The following is a 21,062-nucleotide window of genomic DNA, read 5'->3' as shown; positions in this document are numbered from 1 at the left end:
GTGTGTGTGTGTGTGTGTGTGTGTGTGTGTGTGTGTGTGTGTGTGTGTGTGTGTGTGTGTGTGTGTGTGTGTGTGTGTGTGTGTGTGTGTGTGTGTGTGTGTGTGTGTGTGTGTGTGTGTGTGTGATGAGCAGATATGCCGGGTCTTATTATCTCTGGTGTCTGCTATTGGCCATTAGGGACGGGGTGTGGTAATGACTTGGGCTTGACGATTTATGTTCTTTCATGTAAAATGAGACCTTTTACAGACACACATGAGATTTTCCTCATATCTGCGAAGTACAACTTGGGGGATGTGTCAGAGGAAATGCATGAAATAAGGTGTCACTGGATTTTTGGGGGTCACCGTTCCCCCTCAGCTCCACCCATCATCACATTCGGCATCTTTTTGTTAGGATTTTGTGGACGCCGACTTCACGGCAGTTTGCATCAAACTTGTATGTAAAAAGCCCTGCAGTGTATTTCCCTCCATACCAGAGCTGGAAGAAGAGTCAGTGAAACTCACCTCTTTTTGGACGTGACATTATGCAACCAGTGCCATGTTTAGCGGATGTTGTTCTCAGGATGGTTTTCAATTCAGCACCAGTAATGTTGATAATTATTGTTAAGTAGTGTGAGATCCTGCAGCTCGTTTGCTAGAATTCAAAATAAGACTGATTCTTATAGATTCAATGATTTTATTAGGACAGCAGAAGAAGTTAATAGTAGATAGAATAGTTAATACCTGCAGAATGTGAGAGACAGTTTTGTCTCATTTGGGGATGCAGGATGTAGATTGATACCAGAATGTGTCTGTTGTCCTCCGGGCACTCAGTGAATCAGTGCTGCTCAGCTGTAATATCATGGCACAGCATTTGTTCCCATCCAATTCTTTGCCTGAAGGCTAACAACTATTTTACAGTCCAGTTATTCCACACCAGGCAACGCTCGGTAAATCCATTACCGTGCACCGCTGAAATGTACAACTATTCCTAAATGTTAAATTAAGCTTGTGTTCCCCTTGTCAAAACAGTTCCGCCCCTGGGCTTAAAACCACAAATTGCACGCGATGGGTATTGATTTCAATATTTAACATCCGGCGATCAAGTCCCTTTTTATCTAATAGAGGCTGCAAAGTGAAGTGTCGTGTACAGAAAACGTTGTGTCTGTGCTGCCTTCCTAAAACCATGTTGTGGAAACCACAGCGCCGTCACACAGATGACAGCAGAGCCATTATCTTCATCCCAAGGTGGCAGCGGTGTCGTCTTCCCACTTGTGCAGCTAATGAGCCGATCCACATCAAGTGTTCTGTGCTTCCATTTATTTCTGCGTCCTCCATGGCCATGCATAAGTACCTTCCCTTCAACTTACACACACACACACACTTATCAGGCCCAGCACTTGTGACAGGAAAGTGTGCAGAATGGTAAGTGATGGGATCTTGATATTAAGAAAGACATTTGAAAACAATTATTCAAATGGCTGTCTGCCTGTTGGATCTCCTAATCCCACAGTGAAGCACTCAAGCAAACACTCGGTGCTGTGACCCCCCCCTGCATTAGCATGGAAAGGGGGGGGGGGGAGCATGTGCGGCTCGGAGGCCGAGATGTGTAGACCGCTCTCTGGTTTGTCGCTCTCATTCCGCCTTTGAAACAGAAAAAAGGCTTTTTACAACATGGGGCAGAGGGAACAGATTTCCCGAAGCTTTTAGAGCTCGTCATACATGGCATTTCGGAAAATGTCAAAAGGGAGGACTCCTTTATCTCCCAGAGACTTTTAATGGGTTTGTCAGCCGCGTGGCACAGGGCCTTTCTCTGACCCCCCCCCGCTCTGACACCCCGCTGTCGTAGAGTTGTTATAGCTAATAGATTATCTGCTGCATATACACAACAGCCACTGTGATGGCTCATCTCTCGGTTTACGGCTCAGGCTTTAGGAAACGTGAGGCTTTCTGTGCGATGTGATCTTGGTGAATCCATTCGTCCCAGATTGGATTGTATTAGTGACAAATACCTTCTGACCCATGTGGATCCCCAGGTAATAAACTGGCGGCTGTACGCATTTATCTTTCAGTGATATCATCTCACACCACAAACCGTAAATAAAGATGGACGATGCGTATCCTCTTCCTCCCACTGTCCAGAAATGAAGCCAAAATATCAGGGGCTGAAGCGGTGGCAGCCAGGTCCCGCCCACACACTCTCTTTAGAACTAATTCAAACCAAACTTAGCAGAAAAATGAGCACTTAAACCCAAAATGACAGAAAGATTTGAGAAAAATGTATTGAATATGTACTTTTTATTTTTGGTCCGTGTCCCATCACTTTGGGGGACCCGTCCATCTTTACGGACTGTTGGATTCTGATTTTGAGTCAAATGTATCTTTGGCACGAACTTTGTAATATGAATAATGTATGATAATAACTTGGCGTCCCTTTAACTTTTCATCAGAAGCTTTGATCAAGTCTGAATTTCAGTTTGTCCAATGTCTTTTTTCTTATGACCAAATATCTGAAAAACGAATGACGTTCTTTGTGTTCGATTAGCAAATGTTTTTGCTAAAATGCTAAACCATAGTGAACAAAGAAGATCGTATCCGTTCTTAACACCAGCATGTTGGCGTTCATGACATTTAGCTCACTGAGGTACCAGCATGGCTGCTGACCGTCTTGTTTTAATACTCCCGTGTTGTTCTTTGGACTTCTTCAGTGTCACGTTACGGTTTGCCGATGATCAATGGCTTCTCCTGGTAACATTAGTGAGGATGGGAGCGAAATCCCCAAATAATACGTCTTCGTGAGCATGCATCAAAAATGTTCACAGGCGCTAGGGGAATGTCATTTTCCCATCACCACATTTTCTACTCATTATCCACTGAATGCGAAACCAGTCTGCAGCTCAGATGACTTGAGGTTTTTCCTCTCAGAGCCAGAATGTGCAGGAATATTTTCGTAGGCCCCGACCAAACCATTTCATCAGCTGCCAAAATAGCCGCGTTCCTATGAATACCCCCCCCATTTCCATTCCAAAAAGGGCGGCAGGGGTGATTGACGCGTCCTTGTTCTCTGGTTTACATTAGATGTGGAAATAATTGGCACCTGTATCCCTGCACATGTTCTGAAACCAGGGAGCAGCACAGCAGCGGAGGTCTCGTTTCACTCTGGAGTCTGATCCCGACTCATTCACTCCAGATGGGGAGGCACACACACGGATATCTATCAATAATAGCTGGGAAGATTAACACAATAAAGATCTGTCACATCATATTCTGCCGCTGCTGACACGTAGCAGTGCACTGATATTTCTCCCACTGATGCAAAAACCCTCGTCCCTATAGAATATCAACGTAAAATAGGCGACACATGCCAGAATATGTGGCCCTACCATCCCTCTACTCTTCATCATCTCATCTCACCCCCCCTCCTCTTCCTGTTCTCCACACACTTTCCCCTCTGGCGATTTCCACAGCGAGTTAACATGAGGGGGAACCTATTGATGTACATTAAGCATCCAGTATCCCAGCCGGCCCTGACAGATTGGGTTTGATTTTGACGGTTTAGCAGGGTATTCGATGCCCAGGGAGAGTAATTGCTTGTGTAATTGCTCTCTTGGGTAAAAGGTGGAGCAGCAAGGCCTAAATTCATCCTCCTACCTGCCCTCTGGCTGCATGGCCCCCTCTCGCCCCCCCACCCCCAGCATCTGTCCACTCTGTACACCTTTCCATCACCTCCCTCCCTCACACCCCTCCGCCGTGGCTGCAGGGGAGGCTTACGGAGGAGTCGGCAGTTGCGGGAAGGCCGGAGGGCGAGGGGTGTCAGGGGGAGCAGGTGGAGCAGCGGGCCAGGTCAGAGGAGCTCTGCGAGGGGCTGAGGAGACAGATGGAGGAGGAGGAGGAGATTAGCCGGAGCGAGGAGGCGCCCTGGTGATAAAATGAGACGGGAGGCCGAGCAGGAGGACACAGAGACACATAGAGGGGATAAAAGCCAAAGTCCGAGTACTGTAAGGTGTTTGAGAGCTCATCGTGAAAAAAGTCTGGATAACTTTCTTAAACTGTAGGCTGTGTAGTTTCTAGACAATAGAAGATTTGTTTTGGACTGTCGGTGACAAACTTCTCCACATTTGGTGCAGTCCTGAGTATTTTAGGCAGCAGGACAGTGGGATTGATTCACCACATGTTCATGAAGGAACATCTCACCCACTGCAACAGCGTGGCTCATTTGCATGTTTTAATAGTTTTTGGACCAGAAAATACAGTTAATCTTATCACTGGAAAAAGCAATAACATCAGACTTTTGAGATGAGGGTAATACTCTCTGGGATTTATTTTTGACTATAATAGAAATATAGAAAATCACTTTAAATCCTTCATTCGTATAGAGGTTTTGTACAAAGCAAATCAGTGCACTGTCCTAATTTCATTCCATGTTCAAAAAGAATATGGTAACGCTTATCAGCCAGGGGCGTTAGGACCCCTCCAAGCAGATAAATGACGGGTGGAGAGATGATCAGTTGGATGGGAAAAATATATATCTTATCTGTCTTATTTTCTCTGTTTTACTTTTGTTCTTCGGGCCTCCAGCACAAGCCAAGACGTGTAGAGGACTCCCCGTCTCTTCCAATCCAGACTGTTGGGTTTAAATGGCAATCCAATCAGATTTTGCAATGATCTCAATCAGCCAATCACGTTGTTTCTGTCAAGTTTAGGATTGTCTCCTCCCTCTCAGAGTCAGCTGAGACCCTCCTCCTCCCCAATCACCTCCAGTGTCCACTCATCTCATTCAGATCCTCAACATTCTCTTGATCCTATCAACAACCACTTCCTGTTTCCTATACTATTCAGCCACGCCCCCTTTCAGGCTTGATGACATCACAAGGGGTCTGAGCGCCAAATAGATTCTCATTTATATCCCCAAAAAAGTGCAAAGGTACCATATCATTCCATTGGAACGAGATTTTAGAAAGATTATTCTTCTCAAGGAGAAATCCCGAGGACTCAACGTCAAACCACGGAAACACCCTCACGTGTTGTGCAGCCTGAAGGTTAAAGTTATTCTCAGGTTAAGTTTTAAGGATAAAATTGAAACTAGATTGAGGTAAGTTAGGAGACGTGCTGGCATCAGGATGAATGTAGTCGGAGAGAAATCCTCATGAGCGTAGCTGAAGTAGCATGAACACAAATATGCAAATCGTGAGTCGACGTGTGACAGAGATCAACTGTCAGGTACAAATGATTTCCTCAGTCGCCGTCACTGAACGATCCATACGTGTGATCTGCACGTCACATGCTGCACAGCCCCTCACCTCTCCTCATTTAACCCACCCCCGCGTCTGTCTCTGTCGTCGGAAGATATGAGTGTGTGTGTGTGAGAGGAGGAGGAGGAGGAGGACAGACAGATGCTAGGATAAAGATGTGCAGCTGAGATCTATCACCTGTGAGGCGGGCAAGGGTGTTATGCTCTGACACCAGCCCACATCCTCACACACACACACACACACACACACACTGTACCACCCTCGGTGTGAATTTCATTCCCATCAGGGTGCATGTTTTTCTGTCTAAGGTCTTTCAACTGCATGTGCCTGTGCTGGTCTGTGAGTCTGTGTGTGTATTGTACACTTAACCCTCAAGCTACATACATGATGTCAACTATGCACTTACTATAATTGCTTATGTTTGCATCTACTGTGTACATTCAGTGTGAAAGTGATGTGCATGTTTGTTTTTTGTGTCAGTGCATGTGTATGCATGTTTGTGTCTATCTATAGTACTGTGTGTGTGTGTGTGTGTGTGTGGGGGGCGATGTCTGGCGATGTCTGGCAGCTGGAGCAGACTGCAGTGGGAGTCACCAGGGAGAAGATGCAGTTATGAAAAAGAGTTGAAGGTCGGCGCAGTAAATGAGGTCAGCCTGAATAAATGAGCACTAATAAACACAGACATACCAGCCAAGGGTGTATATTATCTATTTGTCTATCTATTTATCTGTCTGTCTATCTGTCTTTCTATTTGTCTGTCTATCTGTCTTTCTATTTATCTATCTGTCTGATGTAGGTTTTATCTTATAGCTCTGCACTCAAAAACTGAGTCATCTCCAGCACAAGCCCACACACACACACACACACACACACACACACACACCAACACACACACACAACACACACACACACACACACACACACACACAGAGAGATTCCCAGACAGAGCGAGAGGTTTTGTTTTTTCGTGCCAGCTCCACCTCTGAACCGCTGCTGTCTCTGAACCAGTCTGCCTTCCTCCACCACATTTAGCTCTGTCATGTGCCCTGCCAAGGTTTCCAGAGGTCAGCGTACAACAACCAGCTCCAGCTCTGCTCTCTGTCTCCCTTTTTTTTGTCTTTCTGTCTTTCTTTCTCTCTCCTTGCCCAGCTCTATAAAATCTCCCCGCTGTATTTGCTTCTCGTTTGGATTTGCTAACCTGCAATTAGGATTCTTGTTGGAGGCATGCTGTAATTTTTCAACGCAGAGGAAACGTCTGTAAACTTTTTGTTATAATACTTGCAGATGATCCTCTAGCCTGACGACCCTGGTTTTAGCCCCGGTCAATTCACTCACCTGCGCTGCCGAGGTGCCCTTCAGCAAGACACTGAATCCGTGCCAGCTGCACTTCTGCTCCTCTTGTAGACACGACTTTCCTGTAATGTTTTTTAGTATCCTAGCTCTCTGTGCTTCCCCTGCCTCACTTTCATTTATTTCCTCTCCCTCCCTGGCTGTGCACGAACAGCAGGAGGTGTTTGGTGCATCAGGTTTTTTTCCCTCCCGCTCTGTTGTTTTTATGGGAAATATTTTCAATGAAAGATATTACAGCACTCGTCCTCTCTTTGTTTGTCTCGCTCGGTTTACCGTCGTAGCTGTGTACACTTTGGGGGAAGTGACGGATTGCTGCACCAAGGTATTGCACGCGGTGGTGGAAGCCATGTGAGGACAGAGGCCTTTGCACAGAAGGAGTCGCACTATTTGAACATTTAAATCCCCAAATTCAATAGAATATGATGTTTTGTGTCAGTTTATGTCAGTAATGATTTAGCACTGCTCCTCCATAAGGTTGGGCGACTGTCGAGAACCAGATGTGGAAAAAGAAAGAGTGGAAAAGAATCATCTAAACTGGAGAAGCAGAGGCCAGATCCTGACCTTCAAGCTGCTTTCAGACGTGCGCTGAAGCCCAGAGATTTTCTGGAAATTTTCCAAGAGGAGCTGCACTTGTGAAAAAGTTGCCCTGTACATTCTCCTGAACGTTTCCCTGCAGCCCCCTGGTACAATGTCCAGAAAAATGTAGAAGTGAGGCCGTGTGAGAATACAGCAGGAAAATGTCGATGACGTTTCTAACAAGGACCGGACGTGAAACCGGAAGAATACAAGTATCTCAGGATGAAAACACGTAGAAGATGTAGAAAGACGTCAACTCGGTCAGGCGACGAGATTCGTGATAAAAGGCAGACTGTGGTGTCGACGTGCTATAAAAACAAAAACAGTGTTTTCCACAGCAGAGTTTATACGACACGCCAGCATGCTCGACCCAGAACTAGAATCTCCCACTGTGTAGGCGAAGAAATCGATACCACTCTCATGTCTGGGTGCTGCGTATGAATCATATCGAGGAAGAGTTGGTGTCTGAAAACACTTTTAGTCTCGACTGTGGGTAAAGCTCCAAAAATGCTAGCTCCTATATTTCCCATAATTCCCTTCTCTTTAGCCTGTCTCGGTCCAAGATGGCCCCCGATGACACCTCAATGACGTGATCAGGGTTTTTCTGTATTTCATTTTATTTTGAAACCTTCCTCCAGAGCTAGAAAGTTTGTTATTCAAGTGTGAAACAGTCTCACAGTCTACCTGGTCTATCAGTGTTTTCTACATGTGTTGTAGTCTGGATCATGCACACTGTCTACCACATGGGGGCAGTACACCCACAGTATTGGTAGTCTTCCAAACTCAATTTCATACATGATTCTCTCTCTTTTTCTATGTGTGTGTGTGTGAGAAAAATAGTTGGGTGGATAAATTAGTATTAGTGTTCCCGGGGGCCCAGCGTAAACACTGGTGTGTGTGTGTGTGTGGCCCTCAGCAGGGGCCTGTCACCCGGCTCCTCCTGCACATCATCAAGCGGATTGGCCCACTTTGAAGTGCTGGGGCTGGATGCTGCCCCACACACACACACAGAAAGGGGAATCTTTTTGTTTAGACTGGGCTGCAGACGTATGAGGTGACTCCAGTCCAATGATCATGGGTGTCACCATGATTCTTCTCTTGGTCTTTTTTCCTCCTTACTATGGTTTTCAACATGTTCGTGAAATATGCTACAGGTACTCGCAGTGTGACTGTGTAACTGCACTTTAAAAATAAAACCCCAATATTCCTTAAGTTTCTACATTGAGATGTGATGTCATACTCTCATACTGCAGATACCTCACAGCCGATGCACTCAGAGTTTGAGTCGGTCTGGTCGTCTGGTTCAGGGTCCCACGCCACGGCCCAGCAGGAACGTCTTTTATTCCCAGTGCCAAACTGAACAAAGAATAACGCATCAAGGACATTTAGTGTTGGGTACGATCTGCTCTCTGGTGTAAGTTAGTTATTTATACCTGTCCATTGCACTGTTGTATTGTGTGTCTTATATGCTGTATTTTTTATTGTGTTTTTGTCATTATCTATCTATCTATCTATCTATCTATCTATCATCCGTCTATCCATCTATCCAATACTTTTCCAGTGTCACGTGTAATGCCCAGTATATCCATTGGGGGCGCTCTTGCTCTTCCGTCGTGGAGTTGAGCGCGTGCGTGTGCTTCTTCTTCGCCGTTTTAAAAGGAGGCAGAACAGACCTCCGGGGAGTCCAGAGGTCCGAGTCTGTGAACCCCGGAGAGGAGGAGGAGGAGGAGAGAGGAGGTGCATGGAGGGTCCACCCCCAATAAAAAAGGAAGAACTGCGCTCCGTTGCCTGCCAGTCTGAGGATGGAGGTCCCCCCCTCCCCTCCCCTCTCCATTCATCCACGTCCCCTTTACCCTCCTCCTCCGCCTCCTCCTCCGCCTCCTCCTCTCTCCAACGAGCCAGTCGCTGTGTCAATGCGCTGCGAGCGTCAGGACCAGTCAGACCTGCGGGACTGCGAGGCGCGCACACGGATGAGATAACGCGCTTGCTTTTTTTTTTCTTTCTTTTTCCTCGTTACTGCGAAAACCATTCCAGCTCTCCGAACGTCGCGCGACTCCACCAACACAGACCGATGCGCACAACCTTTGCGTTTCTTTCCAAGTTTCCCGTCGGCCTTTGTGCGGCACCGTCGGAGTGGAGATGCTCTTCTAGCGCTTTGGCTCGCTCCTCTCTCTCTCTCTCTCAGTTCCCCTTTGCGCGCAACGACCCTTGGATGTATCATCGATTTGAATTCGGACCCTTATTTGTTCGCTTTTTATTTTTTGTTTAATTCTCAACAAGAGGGATTTGCAGGATTTACCACCCCCGAGCGAAGAAGGATAAAATGCGCACGGACTGAAGCCCACCGAGCATCAACACGTATTTGAGGATGGAGCTGTGGACACGAGTGACATCCTTTCCTTTTTAAACCTGTTCACCTCCGCTGTTTTGGGTTTTTATTTTTGGGGGGGGGGGTTTCTGCGCGATCGTGACACACACGGGACAATAAACCTCTCCGGCGTCACTCTGCTTATGCCGGGACGTGGATCATCTTGCGAGGGAACAAGGTAATGGGAGAGAAATCGCGCAGAGTCGGCGCAGAGAACAAGGGAACATTGTTCGGAGAGAGACAATCCGGGCGCACGGAGAGGCAGCAGGAATAGCGCCTGCTGGGTGGCGGTACCTCTCAGAAAAGAATCCGTCCAGTGGAGTTATATTTGTGCGCTTAGCAGAAAATCAAAAAAAACAAACAAAAAAGGGACTATTGATTGCTGGGAAAGTCATGGCACTGAAATAGTTTTTTTTTCCGGAGACGCGGACGCACGGATTTGGACGAAGTTTCTCCTGCACATTTCAGAGCGTGTTTTTTTTGTGCATTTCGACGAATCTTGGATGCACGGCAGCCTCCGCTCTCTGACTGTCGCGACCTACAAGCCTGGCTCGGCTGTGCCCGCTGTGTCTCAGAGTCTCCCCGCAGCAGCAGCAGCAGAGAACAGAAACACAACCCTCCGCTTCTGGTCCCTCTCGGTTGTTTCTTTTTAAATGCGGCTACACAAGCTGCGCGTCGGGGTGGAGATGGCGAGTCGAGGGAGAGGGAATGGTTTGGGGATCCTGATGGTTTTCTTACTGGATTTACTGGGGTCGGCGGCCAGCAACATGGAGCCCATCTACTGGAATTCCCTGAACGAAAGGTAAGAGCAGCCTCTTCCTTTTTTTTTATTTTCATTTTATTTTTTTCCCCTGGTTGCCTCATCTGCAGGTTTGAACTCGAGGCGAGGGACGGAAGCCGAAATAATTGGGGGTTAAGTGCACGTGCACTGTGAGACACGCAACTTGTGCAGCAGAGGATGGGATTTAGACAATTTGATGCGCGCGCGTTACTCTGAGGGACTTTCAGCGATGCAACGTGAAATAGAAAACACAACAAAGTTAGAGAGGCCTGCGGGACACACAGCCCCGGAATCATATTTATTATTAGGATCAATGTTTCTATTTGGACAATTTCTCCTCCCCACCATTATTAAGTATATTAGTTAAAGCCAGTGTGATCTGCTGCACACACACACACACACCTGGCTTACACAAACACACACACACACACACACCTTGATGTGCTACACTGCTCTGCTCCACAGCTGCTGTGAGTTTGCCCCACTCGCATTGATTACTGTGGATAGTCCAGCCTCACTTCTTAATGGTAAAGTCCCTTCAAACTGCCGTGCAGGCCAAAATGTGCGTGTGTGTGTGTGTGCGTGTGGTAATAAAGACGTGTGTGTGATGCTCTAAATTGCTGTAGCTGGATGACCTTGATTGAAATCCAGCCCCCCCCCCCAGGCCTCTCCCAACACCCTGTGCGCCCACTTGGCCACGACTCATTAGCATTTTTCTCCTCTGTCCTCTGGAGAAGGTGTCAGGCATTAGCCGAGGAAATGTCATTTTAAACACCTCTCGGCCGTTCACCACTTTTCTCACACCTCTGCCAATTTTTCTCCCCTGTGTCTGAATGGACTGCAATGCCTGGTGGCGGTGGGAGAAGAGCAGGGGGCTTGTGTGCTGGAGAAAGGGAATATTAAAGTGACGCCAGCCCTCAATTTTTACAAACCCTGAATGCAATTTGTGGCGAATAGAGATCTTTTCAGCTTTTTTGTCAAAGTGCGTATCCTGAATACACCCTTCCTTTCACAACCTTTGTTGATTTAAAACAACAAAAGTCAAAGTAAAGTCACTTGTGGCACTTCCCGTACCCGGGTCACACCCACGCCACCAGCTTTACCAGAGACCAACAGGTTTTGAATGTGTCCGTGTGCGGCTGGAGGCTACGGCCGGCCCGGTTTCTCCCCTCTCCACAGATGTGACTGCGCGTGGGCCCCCGCTGTGGAGCCAGGCGTGAAGCCCTTAATGAGGGCTTATTGTCAGCAGTGGGTGGATTCACCCAACAGGGAGCAGGACACGGGAGGGTAATTTTCACTGAGAAGCTAACAGCCGGGGCTTTTGAGGCCTTACAGGTGAATCCACGCCATTGTCTCCTAATGGAGTTTGGTGTTAGGTGGGTGTCGGGGCTTAGTGAATGGGCCTGGCTGGCAATTAGAGGGGTGGTGGCTTTGACGCCAGACTCTGTCGTCATTTTCTCAGATTCTCTCACTCGTATATAGAGAATACAAAGCCTTATTGTATACTACCAGGCTTATTCATAGTTAATCAGCTTAGTCATTCCTCCAGTTCATTTTCTTGGCCCTTTTACACACTTCCATGTCCTTGTTTTCTCTTGCTCTCCACACAACTAGAGCCGTAGCGGCCTCAGGGCAAAGTAGGTTTGGGCCCTGGGCTGAAATACGATCCCATGCTCGTTCAAATCCTGCACATCCTCCATGGACGCTGTCCAGAGCCCACCCACATCTGGTTTGTTCTTCTGAAATGAGGTGAAAAGTTTGCAGAAGCGGTTGTCTGAATCAATCAGGTGCCGAGCGCATGTATGGTTCACGTCTCGTCTGTGTAGCAAATGGACTGTCACGTTGTTAACCTCCAGACCTCTGCTGCATGGGCCGCTTTGAAGTGCAGACCGTCCACCTGCAGCTGCCCTCCACCTCTCCTCCCATCGTTCCTTCCACCTCCGCGAGCAATCTCCAGCTCCCTCAACTCTTCACCCCTTCGCACCTTCCTCTCACCCCCCCTTCCTGCCTTCTCCTCCCCTCCACTCCCATCCCTCTCATCCCTCGCGTCACCTTCAGTCTGTCTCCATCTCTACCTCAGTCCGTCTCCCCGCACCCGCCCCCTCCGGCGCGGTGAACAGACGTAGCAAATTGGAAACATGTGTCACATCCAGCCACTAATTATGGCACTACAGCAGCCGCTGATGCACCCAGAGATGTGTAGAGGTGAGGAGGAATAGCAGGCACCCATGGGTGTAGTGGAGAACGCAGACATCTCCCAAATAAAATGATCTGGCTGACGTAAGTTACAGTAAAAATACTATTTTAAGAGCCTCTTCAAAGGCTGCACCCACCCTTTTATTGACTGGTCCATCAGCTGAAATCACTGTGGTCCTGAAAGAAAAGGAACATAAACAAAGAGAGGTGGCAGGAGGTGAAAGAGAAACAGGAGTGGTGGGGGTAGAGACTGTCCTAACCCTACGTAAATCAATATCAGTTAAGACTCAAGTGCCAATACAGGTTCTGCTTGAGGAAGAGAGAACTGAACCAGAACAGTCACCTTGGGGAGAGCGACACCCAGAACCCCCATCCTCCCAGAAGAATTACATTATCCTTATCTCAGCATCTGCTATTATTGGCCTTACATGGCCGCCCTAATGAAAGATCGAATCTTACATTACCGCTCAGGAGTCTGTGGGGGGGTGAAGGTGAGGATGGAGGGGGTGGCAGGTGACCCACACACCTGGGTTCACACTGCGAGTCGCACCGGTGCACTAACACGCACTAACACGCACAGAAAGTGGATTCAGTGAACGTTGGCCCGGGTCACTTTTTCTGATCGCAGCATATGGAGTTTTGTAGGTTTTGGCCCTTTTGCAAGCTCGATTTCAGCGTCTGTTCTTAAGGCCAAAGCCTCCTGTCCCCCCTGCTCTCAGTCCCTCTCTTCCTCTCTTTCCATACTTCAGTAAACGGCTGTAGATTATTGTAAACGGCTGCCGAGGGTGGGCGTCTCTGCGCTCGGCGCTCGCGGTGACTTGTAATACAACTATTCCCCCTAAGATCCACATTAAAATTTAATCCCCCCCCTTCCCGTTTCTCAATAATTCATTAATCGCCGGCTAATTGGCGCCGGATAAAAGACTAGCTAACTAGGCTAAGTGTTTCGACTACAAAAAAAAAGGAAAAAAAAATCTTTGGAAATGTTCTTGGTGAGGGCATTCTGGGACTGGAGAGTGGAATAAGTGTTAGTAGGTCAAACGGGGTGCCATATACCAAAGGAGCAGCATTTTACAACCCGTTTATTGGTTGTTTGTATGTTTGAAACTCCACGGCCAGTTTCACGTAGGTCTCCCCCGTCCACCTGGCCCGCCACCTTCACGAATAATGCATGCGAAGCCTTTCCGGGGCCGTGTGGACAAGCGAGCAGGAGCCTGGTAAGCTCTTCACGCATCCCCCGGGCAAATGATTAGAGAACATCCACCGGGTAGTTTTATTTTAAATGTGTATTTTTTAGGGACGAGGGGCGTGTAGGAACAAGAGGAGGAGGAAGAGAAGGGACGAATATGAACCATATATTGCTTGTTTGGGCTGCCTGTTAAAGCAAGTGCCCCTCACCCACCCTCACTCCCACCCGTCTGTCTCCCTCTTTTTCTTCCTCCCCTCGCCTGTGTGTGTAAGTTTATGAGCTGAGAGCAACAGGAGCTGTGAAAAAGAGGTTCCAGCTGATGTGGCAGAATACAAAGGCCAGGGGAAGGAGAGGGGATCCAAGCCGGCCAGCGGCTGCATTCTTTTCTTTTCTTTTCTTTTCTCTTCTTTTCTCTTCCTTTCTCTTCCTTTCTTTCCTGCAGATGGACACAGGTATGCAGCTGGACTGTGAAAATACAGACATGCGAACAGACAGGTCTATTCCAGCAGCCGCACGTTCTCAACAGATGTCTGCACACATAAACGGGCCTCGGGGGGCTTGACCTGCCCTCCCATCTCTGTCGGACACGTGTGTGTGTGAGTGTGTGGGCCCTAATGTATCTCCTGCGTTGCATGTGCAAGTGAGCATTAAACACACACTGCTACCACTAGACAGTAAACAGGGGAGGGCAGATGTGTGCGCACACACACAAATTGACACACACGGGAGAGGTGAGGAAATTGGCAGGCGTCACGGACTGTTGTTCCACTCGGAATTCATTCATTATTTTATCACTCGATTATAAGTTTATTTGGCAGGGGCAGTGCACATTCATCAACATCATAACAGCTATAAAGCGGTGTTGTAAATATGCTGGGGTTGGCTAAAGAACTAATTTACTTCCCTAGTCCCTTGGGCTTTAGAAGTGACTTTGGGATTTTGGTAATGGTTAAAAGTGCTGATGATTAGGATGAAGGAGATTAAAAGTGTGCGGCTGGTTCCGAGTGTTGGAACACATGCAGAAACAAGCAACTCCCTTCCCTGGAAACAGCCAGCGCACACACACACACACACACATTCACAGCGGTAGTGGTGGTAACAGTAATCCAGGCCGTGGGGCTGAAGGGGGTCACATGTGTCCCAGCATCACTGGGCAGATTGCCCTAGGTGGCTGAACCCAGAGCCCCTTAGCAAAGCCAGCCAACACACACACACACAGACCCACACACACACACACTGGCCTCTCATTAGCTTGCTTCACAGCACACCCTGCCTAAGCAGGATCATCCAATCCTCCTGGCAGCATTTGGACTGGGCCAGGTCAATCCTCCTCCCCCGGGTGACACAGAGAGGCAGACTGGCGTAGTGTAAAAGTGTATGTGGACTCTTATGGCCTTAGGAGTGTGCAATGGGGGAGCAACCTCTGCCACGCCGTTCATCACCTCCTCTATCCGTTCTTTTACTCGCCCTCCAGTCTCTTTGCTCTGCATCACGAGACTCCCAGCTCTACCACCGCTACTGCTCGGCACATCTCCACAACATTGGGTTGGGCTCGTATTGCAGCAGCTCCCGTGGCTTCGGCATCCTTCCAGATAAATGGGATAGCTGTAGGAGGGACTTGACGCTGCTGTCATTTCCCGTGTGTGCATGTGAGTGTGTGGATTCTGGTTTGTGACAGAGGATGCGCTGGTATGTGTGTGTCTGTGCCTTGAATACTAAACTGTGTGTCAAGATCTCCGAGCTCTAAGCCGTTCTGAGTATGTCAAGTGAAAAACAAATCCTTCAAACCAAACCGTTTTTTGGGTGTAATTAAGTCCTAAAGTCTTAGTTTCTCAAAACAAATGTGCCACAAATATGCCACTGTAGTAAGATTATTTTAGCCCGTCTCCAATACAAATTGACTTGTTTCAAGTATTTGCAGCAATTTGCATTATCCTCCAGATAGAGACACTCAGTCCTGGAAAATTGTGGAAAGAAGTTACAAAAATTAAAAAATGTTCACGTTTTGTACAAAAATAACGATTCTGGGACAGAAATGGATGAGAATAGAATTTTAAGCAGTGTGTGTTTTGAGTTCACACCTCCAATCACCTTAAGCAACGTCAAGGTGGAGTCCTCGTTTGCATAGCACATGCGCACGGTTATGCAGAACTTGTAAAATGCAAAACAAAAGTCAAATATTGTGTTTTCTTATCTCCCAGTAACTTCCCCAGCAACCAGAAATCATTCCAGTTTTCAGCCTTTATGTCCTGACACTTTGATCAGCGTTGAAACGCCGTCACTCTCGCCCGCGCCGTCCATGCCAGTGGACGTCAAGACACTGCTTTGATGGGACACAGGCCTGACTGAATGTTAGAGAGAGAGGGGGAGAGAGTGTGTGTCTTCACAAGAGAGACAAATGAGAGGCTTCGCTGACGGACAGCTGTGCCTCGTCAAAGCTGAAGTTTTGGCAAACATCTTCCACAGATATGAGCAAGAGGCCAGCGAGAGAAGAAGTGGGTGCTGTTGGGGGGCGAGATGAGGGAGAGATAGAGGAGAAGAAGACAGAGAAGGGAAACAAAAAGCAGGAAGGATGGCGAGGGAAGGCGAGCTAAAAGAGAGATGGATGGTTTTCAGGAGCACGGCCGGGCTTGACAGTGGCACTGGCTGATGTGACGCGGCCCAGTCAGAGAGAGTGACTGATGATCTGTAGGTCACCGCCGTGACTAGCTGCTTCCTGCTCACATACAACAGGGCCGGCCCCTCATTCCTCATTACTGACACGTCCCATAATATTTATCCCTGTGAAGTCCAGCGTGAAACCTGGTAAGCTTTAAAGGAATGCATAGACTTTTTGGGCAGAGTGAGCTCTTTGATCAACTTAGCGCAGAGCAGTTAGGAGACTGGCAGCTGTTTCCCCTCTCCGTACTTGCTGCACTTCATATAATAAGATGAGATGCTGCAAACACGCAGTGATTAAACTTGGGACACAAGGACGGAGGCCTCACAGCGGCCAAAATTATCCCAACTCATAATAATAATTTTAGATAATAATTTTAGACTTTATTTGTATAGCACCTTTTCATCCGCATAGAAACTTTGGACTGAAACGAGACGGTCAGGTCAACAACAGTGGCTTTCCAAGGTTGGCGTCATCAGCCCCTACCCCGCCCCCCCGCCCCAGCCAAAGTTTTAGTGACCCTTGTTTTGTTTTTTTGAACACGTGTGCCATAAGCTGTTCGGTTGAGTTGACGTGGGGTTCTGAAGCATCGGATGTCTCGTCACTTGCCGGCACCATTACCTCTGTGTCACTGAAGTGCAATGAATCCTGGTGCAGGTTGGGCCTGGAAGGATCCACCCGTCGGAGCCTTCGTTTGTAGGGGATGAAAGGACGCGTTTGTCGACGGCGTTTGAAGGAGCCTTTGCGATGTGACGGAAACAGTCGTCAAAGGCAGCCTCCGAAGGATGCAGCCCCTGAATTAAGACACAGCTGTTGTCTCCTACTACAGTTTCTCCGACTTCAATTTGCCAAAAAAAGAATATGAAAAGAGTGAGGCTAGTACAGTGTTTTTTGTGTCATTCTTGTTTTTTTAAGAGTCGGCCTGCGATCCGGTGTATTGAGGTCAAATGTTGTCTGCCCTGTGACACACACTCCAAAACCCAGCATCCGTGGGTACACGCTGCTTCTCTCGTGTGCCATTGTAGCCGAGGAGGAATTTAGTCTCACTACGTCACGACAGAAATAACAAAAATACATCGTCAAACAACAAAAATGGACTCGTAAATGCGAGACTCACAGCCCGTAGCTGCATCTGCAAGCAATGAGCGTTTGAGTTTTCTTGGAGTTTTCTTTAAATATCTCATATTACATTTATATTTTTGGCATAAGAAGCTTTTATCCAGAGATTTGCAGAAACACACAGAGCCGCTAAAGTAAGCATACATGAATCACCCTGCCTGCAAGGAGCCTGGCAACAAAGCAGAGCAAACTATTCACTGCTCGGCTACAAAAAAGATACATGACTTTTATTTGTGCGGCGGGAGTGGTGGGAGGGGGAGCGGATCCTCTGGCTGTTGCCGTAGATGTTTGGTCTCTTGTGTGGGAGATAGGGAGACCTGTTACTCCAAAGCATCTTAGCTTTAAGATAATCTTTACCCGTTGACTTACAATTGGTCAGAGATGATCCTTATGCTAAGAGGCTTTGGTGGGGAACCCTGTCCTGCTCTGCCCCGCTGCAGTAACAGCCAGTCATCTCGAAACTTGGCTTATTAATAGACGAACACATTTATTACCCCATCTGAGCACACAGGCCCACTTCTCTACCTCAGATCCTTTGTAATATTCTCGGTGCCCAACTCTCGCCACCTTGATTATTTTTCCAGGCTTCTCGCTTTCGTCTCCTCAGATGTGTGTGCGCGCGTGGGCTTGCACGTATGCATAGTTCTAATTAGGAGTTAAAAGACTGTACAGCGAAAATAGTCCATCTGGCTTTGGCATTAGCCATCGTTGTTACGGTCTATGGGGAAACTGACCTTGGCTAACAGCGCAGGGAAAAATCATGCTCCATTTCCTGGGTTCTGCATTAAATATAATTTAAGTAGGATTGACATGCAAGATTAACATGGGAAAAATAGACAGATTACTGATAAACTGAAATAAATTGTTTGTAGGTTATAGCCTCAAGTATAATGCCTCAGCCTCAGAGCCCCCCCCCGCCCCCAATTCAGTCTGTCTGTCTATCAAAGGACATGTATGTTTATAATTGGGTGTATACAGATAATTAGTTATTAATTTATTCATTCACCCTCAGAGGCAAAGTTCAACATTTTGAACCAACACCTTCACTCTCTAATCAAAGCTGACATTTCCTGAAAATATGAGAGGACGCAAATGTCAGAGTCCATTTCTGACGAACATTTACCAGAATTTTTCCCGCCAGCCCCTGAGTAAAATGTCCAAATGAGCCCATGTGAGAACACAGCAGGAACATTTTTCTAACACATGACGGACACAAGACTGAAAAGAACCCCCAAAAGACAACACTTAGAGGTGCCATACATGTAGAAATACGTCAACTTGCAAAGACAATTCAATTCAAGGGCTTTTGACGATAACGGCCGACGCCAGTGTCAATGCGCTATGAACACAGACATGTGATTTCTGCAGTGGAAATGGAGCCAGCAAGTGATCATCTGAGCTTAGCATAAAGACTGGAATCAAAGGGAAACTGATAGCCTGGCTCTCTGCAAAGATCACAAATCGCCCTATTAGCGCCCTGAAAAGCCAGTTAACACACATCTTGCACCTAAACAGAAATATCAACAACTAGGACTAACAACTAGGCTGCTTAGCTACGTAATTAATGCCACTACTCTGTTGATTTTCACATTTTAAAGACAGCCTGTGCAACAGACTCTCCTCCTTAACACCACCCAGCAGTGGGTCAAGCAGGTCATCTGTTAATCGGAAGGTAATGGTTTGATTCCAGTCCCCATTTCAAAATGCCCTTAGTCAAGACGTGGAACCCCCTGATGGCTGTGCCGTATGTGTGTGTTTTAGGAATGCATATATATATATATATATATATATATATACGTGTATATCTAGAGGCTCTGTATGAATGCGACTGGTAGTGTCAAGCTCTTTGAATGGTCGTTAAAGACAAGAAAAGCACAATGTAAATACGGTCCACTTAGCATTTACTGTGCCCACAAGTGGCAATTAAAGGATAATCGTAAGTGTAAGTAACAGAAGCAGAGGAGAAACATAAAGTTGAAAGTTAGCATCATAAAGTCAGCCAACTGGCCCAGTTATATGTATTTAAGTTGGCTTACATTAGCTAACTAATGGTCATAGCAAATCAAGACAGGCTGTTGCAACAAAAGCCAGGAGTGTAGTGCAGGGCTCATATTATTGCTTGTCGAGAAAAAATTCTCTTTCTTTTCAAAGTTCCAACATGTCACTTTGACTTCAGCTGAAGAGTTGCATTCTTCTCTTGGACGGAGGAAAGTATGCAGCCTCCCGGGTTCATGAAGCTTTCAAAGTTTCAGTGGTTAGGCTAAAAAAATTCATGGTTGTCAAACTAAAACAAGGCTGTTTATCCCAATTTCCTGAAAAACGTAGCTTCAGCCGATTCAAAGTTTTTGAACCTGAAGTGATGATTTAAAGCTATTGGAAAAGCTAGCAAGACCAGGCTTTGAAAGAATAGAACCAATACAGCCAACCCCTTCCCATTTGTGCTCTGGTCAAAGCTCTGCCGGAAGCCTACTACCTACTGCCTGACAACTTCTAGAAGCCAACTTTTCTGTGAATCGCTCACTAACTTGTTGCTATAATCTCCGCTTCAGCCGTGTAAGCCCTGAGGAGCTTGCCTTTCTGTTTTTCCCCCCGGTGCGTCTTGTCCGGCGTCACGGACGCACCGACAACTGAGGCACTCTCTCGCCTCGCTGTCTTGCCAAATTGGCTCGTACACCACGTTTCCATCAATACTGATCGATGCTAGAGCCGACTGAGGGTCGCTTTTCTATCACTCGGAGACCCCCGCCTTCGTTCCCCTAAGTGCAATATCTTGCAAACATAACCCTATCATATAGCTTAATATAAAATATAGCATTTAAATATACGTTCATTTAATCTGGGAGTGAAAACCAATGGAATCCATTCCGATTGCAGACAAAGCGCCACATGTTAGCCGGTGTTAGTTTAGTATCCGTGGTAAAGGGGCTTAATATCAGACGTGTTTCAGAAACAACTTACCAACCTTAAGGAACTACTACAAATTAAACTCGCTGCCTCCTTTTTTTTTTGCAGCTTATGGATTTCGGCGCGGTGCTTTGTTGTCTAGGACAAGTAACTCAAACAAGATCAATCTTGTGTAGAGCGAGTGAAGTGGACTGTTGTTGCCCCCTCCACATGCCACCATCTGATACCCCATGCTGGCTATAGGACACTACACACTACACAACAATACTCAGCAGCTTTCTGGCTTTCCCCTGTCTCCCTTGCCTTTGTGCTCATGTCTTGCAGTCAACATTAACACACACCAGCGTTCACATACACTGGCAGACACACATCCAGGCCTGCATGGACACAGTGGAGAGCTTGTATATACACACACATACACATGCATGCACAGATGAAAAATGTTATTGCTCCCAGTGCTGGAAAAAGTCCAAGTGGAGGGGTAGAGTTTCTTCCCTCCCCACTCCCTCTCGTTCTCACTCCCCGTCGGTAGCATATCCCTCACTCCTTCCCCTTCCCCTCCTTCCTCGCCCTCCCTCCCGTAACTTCGTCCTCCTCCCTCTGCTCCCTGCGAACAAAAGCCCCCCCTCCCCAACACCTTCCCAGCGCTTCCACTGAAAGCCCTCACACTCACTCGGCTCGCTGGCTTC

The 21,062-nt window shown here is 47.3% G+C and overlaps 1 protein-coding gene across 2 annotated transcripts in view; it reads left to right on the top strand.

The window, feature by feature from the left end:
- The first annotated feature begins 9,055 nt into the window (after positions 1-9,055).
- efnb3b (ephrin-B3b) overlaps positions 9,056-21,062 on the top strand; it is an 80,506-nt gene continuing 68,499 nt past the window's right edge. The window contains exon 1 of one of the 2 annotated variants that reach the window (XM_035149395.2): positions 9,056-10,327. In XM_035149395.2, coding sequence (XP_035005286.1) covers positions 10,179-10,327 — 149 coding nt within the window. In that variant the 5' untranslated portion in view covers positions 9,056-10,178. The remainder of the gene's footprint in view (positions 10,328-21,062) is intronic. The other variant, XM_035149394.2, reaches the window with a different exon arrangement.

The sequence above is a fragment of the Hippoglossus stenolepis genome, chromosome 23 (assembly GCF_022539355.2).
Source record: "Hippoglossus stenolepis isolate QCI-W04-F060 chromosome 23, HSTE1.2, whole genome shotgun sequence".
NCBI classification, from domain to species: domain Eukaryota; kingdom Metazoa; phylum Chordata; class Actinopteri; order Pleuronectiformes; family Pleuronectidae; genus Hippoglossus; species Hippoglossus stenolepis.
Note: the sequence above shows the minus strand (reverse complement) of the source record. Positions and strands in the feature narration are given on the sequence as shown.